This window comes from Oculina patagonica, chromosome 9, assembly GCF_052425735.1.
Source record: "Oculina patagonica isolate OP01 chromosome 9, crgOcupat, whole genome shotgun sequence".
Classification (NCBI taxonomy): domain Eukaryota; kingdom Metazoa; phylum Cnidaria; class Anthozoa; order Scleractinia; family Oculinidae; genus Oculina; species Oculina patagonica.
In genome coordinates this window covers 11,565,509-11,578,730 of record NC_135766.1, presented here as the reverse complement: position 1 = coordinate 11,578,730, position 13,222 = coordinate 11,565,509, and the positions used below count along the sequence as shown (strand labels likewise).

Here is a 13,222-nt window from a genome sequence, read left to right as displayed (position 1 = left end):
ACGCTGATTTTGTTGATCGTTAGAGTGCGGAAGGCAGTGACCCAGGCAGTGACCCAGGAGAAAAAGGGCATAGGCGGGAGACTAGAGGGCGGGAAGCGGAAATCCGAAGGTGGTGGGAACCGGTAGAAAGTTTTCGCAACAGTTCGTTATATTTTGCCATAGATAAGAAATGGGCCTACGATCAGTCAACTGAAAGCAAGACTGCGCATCAAAACCAGTCCAACACCAGTAGTATCATTTTGGATGACATGGACGCTGAAGTTGTTATAGTGACTTAGTTACCTGGGAAACCCTCCTTGGCTGAACCATTTTATAAGGCTGGGTTCGCAGAATTCGCTGATTGGACTGACTACAAGGCCTCCCAGCTGTACATGTCACTGCTATTTTAAAATTTTCAAAAGGGACGCTGTGTGGCGTTTATGAACAGGCTCGTTATGAGATTTGACAACGTTAACTTTGATTTAATTTTGTAAAGGACCATGTAGATTACCCTGTACTAATCTCTTTTATTTTATTTTATTTAGTTTAAATAATTGAATTCAATAAAAGTTTTCTTACGCTTAATTATTAATCGGGCGTGGCCGATTTATAGTTTACCCTTTGGTCGTCCTAGAGCATAGTCTCCTGTCGGCCAAAAAGACGGGGATAGCTTTGGGTTGCTACAAAACCGCTACGGGTGACGCATACCGCAATGGTTTTCATTTTAGTTTTGACAGGAAATCGTTACAGGCACACTTGGTCGACTTTTGGGTTAATGTGTAATCAGGTTGTGTTTTTTTGCTTCGGCGGAAGGACAGAGAAAAAAGCTTACGGGGCAAAGTACAGTATGGGGCCCAGTTCTCGGCCACTTTTGACGTAAACTTGTATTTCTTACCTCAGAAGAACCGCAGGAACTTGAAATTTCTCCCAGAGCTAGCTACATTATTCAGCTTTTTGGTGTAAAGCTGGTCAAAAATTAATTTGGCCGAGCAATAATAAAAATAAAAGCTCCATTTGTGGGCCCAGTTCTCGGCCACTAAAAAGCTTGTGCGTAATTATCTGTAAAAAAATGCTCAATTAATTTTCACAGTCATAAAATCACTCTGTAAACCTATTTATGTTATATCGATCCCAAATTATTTTTATGAGGCTTTGTTTTACTTTAGAAAAGAAGGATTTTAACGCGCCTAGTTGCCTATGTGCAGGTTCTGGCAAAACCGCATTGTGTGACCCGTGCATTTAGATGGTTTATTTTGCAGTGAAAAGGTCTTGAAAGATTTAGGTGTTGTAGAAATAATAGACAAGACAAGAGTCAGCTCAAAACTTAGAGATAAGATTGAACTTTATTTTTAAAACATTTATTTCTTTCATTCTGGCAGCAGCAGATGAAATTATATTAAAAACCAAGCGCTAAGCTGTGATAGCGAGCAGGGTGGCCGAGAACTGGCAAATACGCCAACGTCGCAAGAAAAAATTTCGAAGTAAATTAAGACCAAAAAATACAACGGTTCAACGAAAAGTTAACTAAAGCAGAAAGCTGAATTATTCTACGTTTCACATGCCAAAAATTAGCTCGTATGGTGGGGGCTTTTGGATAAAATACGAATTTAACTACATCCATGAATTTTAAGGAGCCGTAAACAAACAAATTTTTCGGGAATGCAAATTCACCTACCTCCGCGTAAACTCGACGTGTGAGCTTTCTATATCGAATTGAACGATCAAACTCAAGATACTTAAAGCACATGAATCAGTCTATCGTTTGAAGGAAATACCTTTTTCTTTTAATTCAACTGGAGTGTGAAAAAACGCGTTAAACACAAAGTGGCCGAGAACTGGACTCGGCCGAGAACTGGGCCCCATACTGTACTGATATTCACCATTGTGAAATTGCACTTACTTTGACAAGTTAAAGTTATTTTTGTAAATGAAAAAGGTAACGTCATTGATGTCACGCAGTGTTTTTTTTAGCAAACTAGATGGTTTGCTGGTTTCTGACTATGAATGGGGGTGTGATCTTGCGGTATATTTTTTGAGCCTGACTCCGCCGTAAAACTTTTTTTTTATTTAGCAAGAACTGTGTCGATTTTCATTTCTGAACAATTGGTCGTCAAGTCGTTTGTCACAAAGAGTAGAATGTTTGTACAGCATGTTTTGGAATTATTTTAGATTTGGTTAGTAAGACGCTTCTGAAGACCTGAGCAAAACATTGGGAATGTACAGTATTAATAGGAACTTGAATGGAATTTTTCACAAGTTGGATAAAGGTATCAACTGAAAAAAATGGACTTCAAAATGAGAACTTGGATTTTGTTGTAATTAAATTTTATCGCGGATTGGATGCATAATATCACGGCTTTGAAAGTCTTCAAATAATTAGAAAGGTTCCTTTCTTCCTTTTGATCTTATTGTTTTTTTCATGTATTGATTATTCGAAAGTGGTTTTCGTTGATACGAAAAAAAAACGGGTTTTCACTGAATTGCTTGAAGTATTTTTAGGCGTGATAATATTGGCTTAATCAAATTACATTGTGCACGAAATATTTGTTATTCTTTTGTCTTGAAACTTTGAGGAAATTGAAATTTTTGTTTGACAGTAGTGTATGAAAGGCATTTTATAGAACTGAATAAAAAATAAGAAACATTGATAAAGGTTATTTCAAAGATTTATTTTGCCTGATTTTGAAGGGTTTCAGGAGTTTTAAAGAGTGCTGGTAAACGGCTGTATGTTGTTTGTGATTACGGATCTTATTTAGTTTCGAACGCTCTAATTTTTGAAAGGTTAAAACAGGTTAAAACCGGGCGGTTTCATGAGTTTTTTGGGTAGAAAGGTACGGTGGTGGTCAAAAAAAATGTTTAGAAAGGAATGACTGTAGTAGCACGTAAGTCGGAGGTTTGCGTGAGTCACGGGGTATAGTATGCGTGAGCTGGATTTCCGGCGTCATAACGGCATGTTTTGTTTACTGAAAGATACACTCGACGTTTAGTTAGCTTAGTCGGCTTGGGAAACTATTTTAAAAATGAATGTTGTAATAGTTAATTAATAGTAATCTAGAATTAACCCACTCTCGATTGGAGTCTGTTCTGGATTCGCGCTACCTTTTCGCCGCGAAGGAATTTTGTAAAATTTCGCTAGTGGAAAGAGGTACTGTAAGAACAGTATCAATAACTCAAAAGGAGGAACTTCTTTGTAGCTCTGAATTAAGACGTATGATAAAATTTTAGAATAAGAAACTTTCGATATATGGTTTTCATATTGTTTTTGTCAATTTCCTTTTGTGGCAGATTTTTTGAGAATCAGCTTTTCTTTCGTGTGATGACAGACACAGGACAGAACGAGAGGTGGATGAGAAAGATGCCGAAGATGAATAGGCACCGAAAAACGACAAGAACCGTCAAGGACTTATTAATCGGGCGTGGCCGATTTATAGTTTACCCTTTGGTCGTCCTAGACGATAGTCTCCTGTCGGCTAAAAATGACGGGGATAGCCTGGGCCAATCGGTTTCATTTCAGTTTTGACAGTAAAACAGTGAAACTGTCACCGCATGGCCTCTGTTCATTGGCAAAACCCTGCCTGCTTTGAATGCTCCAAACCCTGATCTGAGGGGGTCCGTTTACCAAACATCTTTGCTGCACACCTAGTCCAGTCCCTGAACTCTGTCTTCCGCGCACCCTTTATGTAGGGGTTGAACCCAGGCGCGAGGAAAGAGAGTTTCTCTTTAAGGACTCTCTCTTCTTGCGCCTGAGTTCAAACCCTACATAAAGGGTGCGCGGAAGAGAGATTTTAGGGACTGGACTACTGCACAGCTAGACTGCGAGGAGTCTCTCTTTTTCGCTAAAAAATCTCGCGCTGTTTTCGCTTCACGGATTTTTTAGCGAAAAAGAGAGACTGCTCACACACCAGATCAGAGGGAGAAAGTGGTCGAAAACAAGAGCAGAAACATAGTTTCAAGGTCAGAAAATGACAGTTTTAATACAGAACAAATACCAAAACGCCAGTGACTCGCAACGTTTAGAATTCACGTCAGTATTGTTTTCTTCTATAACTCAACTCACTCAACCTCGTCAACCCGTCGGGGACATTAGGCCGCAACTGAATACTTCGCGACCCAACCCTGCCTTGACCTTTGGTCTGCGTTTAGCCCCATGATAGACCCATCTCTCCCAGCTCTTTCATCACAGTCCATAACCAGGTGGTTTTTGGCCTGCCTATTTTTCTCCTTTCAGTTGGAGCCCATCTCATGACAACTTTGGTTATCCTGTCGTTGGGAATTCTTTGCACATGACGAGGCCATCGCAGCCTGCGATTCCTAATTTCAAGAGACATTCATTCTGTCCGTCTTCTTATACAGTTCCTCATTTGTGATCTTGTTGGGCCAGTAGATATTGCAGATCTTACGGAGGCAGCTGTTGTTTTCTTCTATAATGTAGTATAATTTAAATTTACTTTTTTCTGGATTCTATATCGCGACAGAGGATGTTGTTGATTAATTCTAAATTTACTTGATGTATAGGTATTTCCATTTTTTTACAAATTTCTTTTCTTATGTACATATTTTATTATATATTTTTTAAGGCCTCCCCCCCCACTGCTTTTTTGTTCTTTATTTTATGTCTTGCAGTGATGGGAGCATGCCTCCCTTTGCAAGACCCCCATAATGTAGATGTAGGTAAAATTCGCGTGTTTAAGAGACAGATTCTGAATTTTTCGAGAATCGTCCGACAGAAAGGGAATTTCAATTTTATTTTTATTTGCCCCAAATAAACCTTTTAGTAAACTATTTTCGAAAATGACATTAAACGGTTCAGTTTCCTTTAACTTTTTTTAAAATTAAGAAAAGTTAAAAATTCGAAAAGCACATCCACCGTGGCGACCATTTTGGATGAAATTTAAGGTGTTTTCACGACACTCGTGTATACATACCAAACAACTACTCAGTATACCCTTTACACAGCTGTTTGGGTATCTCTTGAAGTTTACTTTCAGATATATTTTGTTTGAAAATATCACGTTTGAGAAAAGTTACGATCTTCGACAACCGACCCATTTCTAGAACATAAACAACAGGGCGAATATTAGCTAACTTCAAGATTGTCAAAAGCGGTCTGGTATATTGTTTTGGAGTTAAAAAAAAAACCAAATTGAAGCTAAACCTTTCTTCTCTCTGTCTGAAAAATATTACTGGTGGCCCGTAAAAACTGTTCCGCTGAGAGAATTAACCATAAAGGCTGTTTTTCGCTCTGACTCTCTCTATTTATAGTAACTATTTGTGAATTTGTCCCGAAATATAATTCTTCCTAGCGGCTTTTGTACCGTAAAGATCCCGATTAATGCCACGAAAGAACTTGAACGTTTAAACAAGTTTTAAAATTCAGTGTGCATCGGTCTTGGTAGTTGCCCTAGCATGAAAGAACAGCTTTCGTTGCGGGATTAGTAATTAGGAAGATGTACGTTTCGGTCTCGACATTCTGTCTGGATGTGAACGGCGTGGTATAAATTAAATTAAAGGCAAATCACGCTTCTCATAGATAGAACAAAATAAAACATAATCCGACCCAATTTACTTAAAACATGTTCATGGTATAAAGTCCTTAATGATGGGAGCGTAAGTATTTCTTTATCTTAATTAAATCACAGAAAAACTACCCGGGAATAAATCAAACCGTCGGCGTGTTTACAGAAGGAAAAGAGAAAAGTAAACATTTGCGTCCCTTCAATGATAGTTCAGGTTGTCTTATTGTGCAAAACTACGGTTGTGTAATGTTAAAATCACCTTTTATGTGCTTAAATCTATTAATGTTTAACATTATTTTCTTTAAGGGGGAACGTATTTATTTGAGCATTGCTGACCCTACTGGAAGTGACTCAAACGAATTTAAAACTTCCAGTTTCGTGACGGCTAATATTTGCATTTGTCTCGTCCTGAACCTTTGCTGTTTAAAAAAAAAACTGAATTAACCATCACGATAGTTGCAAAGATAACCTCGGTGTTAACATAAATAGTAACGAAACTGCGGCTTGTTTGTGATCATAAATTATAAATATTACTTCTTAAATGTACACACAATATACTTACATAAATGTCTACAATGTTCCTAACCAACCAAACTAAACAACCGCTAGAAATGATCAACTGGGCGGCAGAAATGTTTCCAAACTCGACGTTTTAACAAGTGAAACGATTCTGCACTATATAACATTTCTATAAACAGCACCTGGTGTGTGATATTGTTACCAACCGTTTGTTCGCGCGCAAACTCACGGAATGCAATTACGTGACACAGCCCCAGTCACGGTAATTTCCCTTGCGTCTGATCACCCTACAAACTTCCCTCAGGGGAGGTGCGGCGGGGCAAAGCGATTGGAATCTAAATTACATTTTAATCTCCCAATGAGAGGGTGCACCAGTTGGTATAATTCATACAAAAGGCGATCACCCTCCACTCTCACCACCACCTTCTCGATAAAAAAAGGCATAAAAATAGACAGATCCGTGGAGAAACAGGTGGGGTATAAAATAGGTTTGAAAAAGTAATACTTCGGGCCTCATAATATGCAAACACGTATTCTACTAAATCTTGTCAGATGACACAGTGTCATATAACACAACAAAAAAGTTAATTTCTAGGGACGACTATTATGATAACAATCATGACATGGATGACGCTCTCCCGGACCAATGCACAAATGTTGAATTGGTCATATGTTATCGGATGTTGCAGATCTAAGGACGACAGAACAGATTCTCTTGCCGTACAAAAGTTTTCCTCTTCTGTTGCTGCACATACGTCTTCTTCAGTGGCTAATTGCTGTCGCCTTTTTGCAGCAAGACGGGAAAAGAACGAAGTGACTTGTTGGAACGTTAGGAATTCGGAACTAGAAAAAAGTTTCTCTCCGCCCTCGTCTCTTGCGCGTCGCATGTCTTTAGCGACAACATCGGGATTCACTTTTCTTCCAGTAACTTGACCAACATTGAACTTGGCCTCCAAATATTCCTTCTGTTTTGTATTAAATCTGTAGGATTTTTGGGGGGCTCTAAGGGCCCAACCTTCTGAAAGAATAGACGAGGAAACAACGCGGTGTTCAGTAGACGTGGGACACGTACTTGGAATTGGTGCCGCGCCTTTTTGCAGCAGAGAAGCATACGTTATCTTAGCGATGTCTGATAAAGACTGTCTCTCCAGTGTTTTGGTGCAAGATTCAAGTGAAAGATGTTTTTCAAGCGAGGAAAGTCGCTGAAAAACGCGAACACACCCCTCTTGCGGGCAGGAAAACACAGCAGCTTCTCCAGATCCTTCTGAATCTGACTCCTGGACATTTTCGGCCGCCTCAGATGTAGAGCAATGGGTTTGCGTATTAACTGGCTTCTGCGCCACTTCTTTGAAGTCACCAGCAGAAAATGGAGTGGAGATGGATGTAACAGCGCCTGTCAACAAAGAACAGCAAACGTAACAGGGACCGCTCAAAGGGAGGGGCTAGGGGGCTTCCCCCCCCCCCCCACTTTTTTACAGTAACAGAAAAAAAATATAATGAATAAAAAACAAACGAAAAATCACTGAAAATATTTTGTTTCTGGAAGCCATATTATTGATTTAGTTTGTGAAGGACGAAAGTAACAGCAGTTACTAACATAAAAAAAGTTAATGCTGACCCTGAAGGTCAGTGAGTAGCGTTATTTTTTTTATTTTTTTCCCGGGGGAGCATGCCCCTGTCCTCCAACCGACTCCCCTAAGTTGAGTCACTCCAGGGTTCGACCTGCAGCCACCCCCCGCCCCCCACTCAAATTTTTCTTGCGCGGTCCCTGCGTAAGAACACGTGTTTACACAAGGGTGAAAAATGACTGTCCACAGTGCCGTAAATGTGTATCTAATTTGTTACAGAATAAATGTAAAATGATTGCTGCCGTCCTTGTTCTTTAAATAATAATACGAACTATGTAAACCATTTACCTGAGTCGGTGTGCAAACTGAGGCTTTTGCCTGGCCCAATGCCGTAAGCGCGATAGACCAGGAGCCCATCGTCAGTGAATGCAAAATTGTTAAGCTTGTTTATCCCAGGTATCTTCTGCTCCAGCACCGAGGGCTCCTCTATACAAGGTATTACAGCTACTCTTACGCCTGCAATTCCTCCATGTGAGAGCAAAGCTTCTTTCATTTCTTGTGCGGTTGTTACATTGTGACCCTCGTTAATATGAATTCTGATGTGGCATTTGCAGGTGGCAGCAAGCCTGTCAGCTGGCCCCTTGCCACCCTGAGGATCGCTGAAATCCACGCCTATAACTTTGATGCCAACCACCCTTTCCATTTGTGCTAGAGACGAGACTGTGTTGGAGCAGTGGTAACACCCGGCATTATCTTGGCGGAAGAATGCCTGGGTTACCTCTGGGTGTTCACTTTTCAGCGTTTGCAGAACGTGCTGCATTATCATCACAGCAGCGTGGCTTTCTTGTGAACAAGATTGGATTACATGAACAAACGCTTGTGACTGTAGAACACCACTTAGGCGACGAAACACAACAGAGATATGCCAAGATATCCCCCTTTTACCAAACCAATCTTGCTGGGATTCTCGAAACATTTGTGGAAGAAATTTCATCGCCCAATCACTCACTATAAACACTCTTTCTTCATTTAAACTTTCAATTACATCTAGGCGAGCCTGGTCTTGACGGACGGATCTTAACTGGTGGCATTTCTTCGCTTGTATTGCATGCGCAGCGGTGTGACACAGGTATAAATACTCCTCTTTGTCGTCAATTGAATCAAAAGCAGCATTCTGAACAACTTTCTTGATATCTTCTACTGCAGCACTGAGGGCCTCACATTGGTCACATACCTCGTCGTGACTGTGGTCACACTCCTTTCTGAAGTCTGCATCAGATTTGTCACTCAAAGCGAACACAGTACAATGGTCTGCCACATGTGACTGATCATTAACATGAACCTACAGTCAAACAATGGATATATATATATGTCTGACGTCAGTATTCTTGAAAAAGTACGTTACTGCGGGAATTGGCTTAAAACGCAACAGGAAAGGGAAAAAAGAAATACAGCGCTGAAAGGTAGAGAAGAGAGAGGAGAAGAGAAAAAAAGACTGACATTCCCTTTAGTTTTTATATCATCGAGTTTGGAGATTCTGGCGAGAAAAAACGCGTTTACAGCGATTTGCACTTAAAACGGTGAAAATTTCCTTGACCTGGTTTTGATAAATCCAAACATATATGTATGAGATGTGTATTTACCTGGAAAATAGTCTATTCCAGGCTATCGATAGTTGGTGGTGAGCGAAGATGCGAGGTTGGGAAAAGTTCGCTTTTTCGCTCGCCCTTACTAGAAAGAGTCCGGAACTGACTAGGCCAAACCTTACCTTATAATCTCCTTTCAAATAAAATTTTCCCTCTTTTAGAGTCTCTCGCATCTCATCTGCCCACTTTTTGCCCCCATCTGCTTTGGAGGAGACTACCTCTATTATCTCTGCCAGGGTATCAAAGGCGCGTGAACCATCAGCTGCTAAATAATCGAGACCCTGTAGCGACTTTCGCACTGATGCACTGCATTCGGATAACACTCGAAGCATAGTGCTATCGCTAAATGGCTTGAAATTGCTTTCGGCGCAAAAACGCTTATACTGCAACACAATTCGATTGGGAATCATAGTGCGGATTACGTTCGGCACTGTTAGCACTTTCCCATTCGACAGCTGTAAGTGCTTCTCCCCAAAAGGCAGATCCTGAATTAAATGTGGGCTCGTGATGAAACTTAGAAAGTGGTCAAGCTGCTGTCTGTCTATTCGAAAATGTGGAGTGCTCTTCTTTGGGACTTGGGCGCCCCGGCCATGCTGAAGGCCATGCAGGTTAGCCATAGTAAAACGGTATCGTGTGAGCCCTGGGATATATTCTGAAATAGACTTAAAACTTGCCACACCAGCCATGGTAGACAATACTTGTCGGCGGGTATCCCAGCTCTTCGCCAATTTGTACGCCTCCGCAAGAGCTTCCAAGTAGGCCACCTCGGAGGGAAGAGTTGTTTGACTTATGCCCAGCATATCGTTCACAATGCATGAAGATTGCAGTTCTTTCCACAGATCAGGGTAGTTTTCTGAAGAAATTACCCTAAGCACTGAGGACATGATCTCTGATGTCTGCTTCAGATATCTCTCTTTTGTTCTCTCGCTAATTTCACGCCATGCAAGCCACGCCCTTCCAAGTGGTTGGATTCCACACTCCTCTAAGAACACGTTTAATTTCTGACGGCGAGCGCAATCGTCAGAAGAGGCCCCACTCGCATCGGTTGTTGATGACACCTCGCTTCCAGCATCAGAGGAAAGTAAGTAGCTCTCGTCAGTAATTTTAATGCCCCTGATGCCTTCGGTTAATTCATCAGATGACGAGCTTGAGACTTCTTTACGTGCCTGCAAAGAAAGAAAACCGCGTTAAGCTCCTCTTTTTATTATCATGGTTGATATATTAATGTGTCACTGAAAATGGCCTTAAGATAACAACTATCATTCTGTTAGGCATGATTATTCCGTTTGTTCAAATTCTTACCTTAATTGTTAAAGACTTTGGAGTGGGCTCCTCTATCACATTTGGTGTCACTAGCTCTGGCTGATCGTGAAAACTTTGAAAGCTTGCGTCAATGCTCAAACTTCCTGTGAGATGCTCTTTACATCGCTTGCAAATTTCTAATAAAGTACAAAAACAATTTTAGATATATAACGGATATTTAAATTCTCCTATTGGTGTGATAATAACATTGCCAGGGTGACAGGAGTTAAGACTGGACTACAATGATCAGACGCTGTATCGTCTGTTGTCCGGATTTTAATTAAACCGTCAACAGGTCAACTGAACCACTGAATTAGCACGTGTATATGGTTAACTTTAAAACAACACCACTGAATTAGTACGTATATATGGTTTTCTTTAAAACATCATGGTACTCACTGGACCCTACTGGAATAAGCTTTTGGGTTCTGTGGTAGACAAATTGTGACTGCTTTCTCCGTAAACCACAAAGGCCTTTCGCTTTTGATTTGTGGGAAGCTATTTCATCTGGTATGGTGCAGTTTGTCTTAGAAGACCTCCAGCGCACACCAAACAAGTCCCGATGACGAGGGCATATGTTCATTGCTAGGTGAGATTCATCAACTTCAAATACACCTAAACAACAACAAACTTGGTATTATTTCCTTGTTGTTGCCGGCGGAATTATTGTTAGTGTGAAATATTGTAAAAATGAGTCTCATTATACATCGAATTTTGCACATTACCTGCTCTTGCAAGCAATAACTTCCATTCAGTATCAATCTCGCTGTCGTCGCTAACTTTGCAAAAAACTAGGTGACTGTAGACTTCCTTCGTGCACTCGCGTAAAGTAACACATTTGATGTTAGTTGGGTTATCAAGGCTTGATCCACAATCCCCACTCACCAATTCCGAATAGCTACAGCACGCCATAATGGCGAGAAATAATATCTAAAAGTATTTGTTGTTAAAAAACATTCACAAGTAGATCACAAAAAAGAGTAAAAATTCTGCGAAATGTGACCACAGCGTAAAAATATTGCGTACTGTTTTCCTGAATCTAATTAACTATGCATGTATTTTGGCGTTTTTGTCACGCAACACAAAAAACTTTTAGGTGTAAAAGTCCCTTCTCTCTAATTAATAATCGGCGAGAAGCGGGTCCTTTTCATTTTATACACTGCGGAAGAATTAAGGTACGTGTTAAAGCTTTATAATCATCTGTCCGAAAATGAAGTATTTAAATTAAAGTCGAGGAAATGAAGACGATGTTTGTGAATGACAAATTTTGCGTGATGAATATGTTTACGGAAAATCGTTGTATCGAAGGATTTTGTCACTTTCTTTTTCTTCATATAAAATCGATCGATTCAACTTTTTTTAGCATAAATGATCATTCTTTTGACCGATGTGAAAAGAAAGCAGGACGGCTTCGCAGTATCAAATGCCTTAACTAATTCTCAAGTTATTGAAGGACTTGAAGCGGAAATAAACAAACAGATAATATTTCCTGTTTCATGATAAGTTGTGGCTCTTTTCTATAAATTTATCCATCATATCACGCTCTCACAAGTAAGGATTTTGTAGCATGAACATGTTTTAAGTAAATTGGGTCGGATTATGTTTTATTTTGTTCTATCTATGAGAAGCGTGATTTGCCTTTAATTTAATTTATACCACGCCGTTCACATCCAGACAGAATGTCGAGACCGAAACGTACATCTTCCTAATTACTAATCCCGCAACGAAAGCTGTTCTTTCATACTAGGGCAACTACCAAGACCGATGCACACTGAATTTTAAAACCTGTTTAAACGTTCAAGTTCTTTCGTGGCATTAATCGGGATCTTTACGGTACAAAAGCCGCTAGGAAGAATTATATTTCGGGACAAATTCACAAATAGTTACTATAAATAGAGAGAGTCAGAGCGAAAAACAGCCTTTATGGTTAATTCTCTCAGCGGAACAGTTTTTACGGGCCACCAGTAATATTTTTCAGACAGAGAGAAGAAAGGTTTAGCTTCAATTTGGTGTTGTTTTTTAACTCCAAAACAATATACCAGACCGCTTTTGACAATCTTGAAGTTAGCTAATATTCGCCCTGTCGTTTATGTTCTAGAAATGGGTCGGTTGTCGAAGATCGTAACTTTTCTTAAACGTGATATTTTCAAACAAAATATATCTGAAAATAAACTTCAAGAGATACCTAAACAGCTGTGTAAAGGGTATACTGAGTAGTTGTTTGGTATGTATACACGAGTGTCGTGAAAACACCTTAAATTTCATCCAAAATGGTCGCCACGGTGGATTTGCTTTTCGAATTTTTAACTTTTCTTAATTTTAAAAAAAGTTAAAGGAAACTGAACCGTTTAATGTCATTTTCGAAAATAGTTTACTAAAAGGTTTATTTGGGGCAAATAAAAATAAAATTGAAATTCCCTTTCTGTCGGACGATTCTCGAAAAATTCAGAATCTGTCTCTTAATTTTCGCGAGTATGAATTTTCGCCATTTTTTTTTCCAAAACATGAAAATCGCGAAATCTAATACGCACGAAAATAAGAAAGAATCGACAAGAATAAGGTTCCCGTAGACTGTTCACAGCCCTCTCTTTGTTCGTATTTTTCTTCGATTGTTGAATGCGGGAAAAGAATCGCGGGAAAACTGGACTCCAGCTTCACGCACGCTTCGCTCGCCGTTTCTCTCGTGTTTTGT

At 39.9% G+C, this 13,222-nt stretch overlaps 1 protein-coding gene across 1 annotated transcript; it reads right to left on the bottom strand.

The window, feature by feature from the left end:
- Nucleotides 1-6,598: 6,598 nt before the first annotated feature.
- LOC144666593 (uncharacterized) lies at nucleotides 6,599-11,768 on the bottom strand. The gene is made up of 6 exons (XM_078527999.1): nucleotides 11,256-11,768; nucleotides 10,930-11,145; nucleotides 10,531-10,667; nucleotides 9,351-10,394; nucleotides 7,931-8,924; nucleotides 6,599-7,407 (listed from the first exon to the last, which is right to left on the bottom strand). The coding sequence occupies exons 1-6, from the start codon at nucleotides 11,440-11,442 to the stop codon at nucleotides 6,599-6,601; spliced, it is 3,387 nt and encodes a 1,128-aa protein (XP_078384125.1). The 5' UTR covers nucleotides 11,443-11,768.
- Between the last annotated feature and the right edge of the window lie 1,454 nt (nucleotides 11,769-13,222).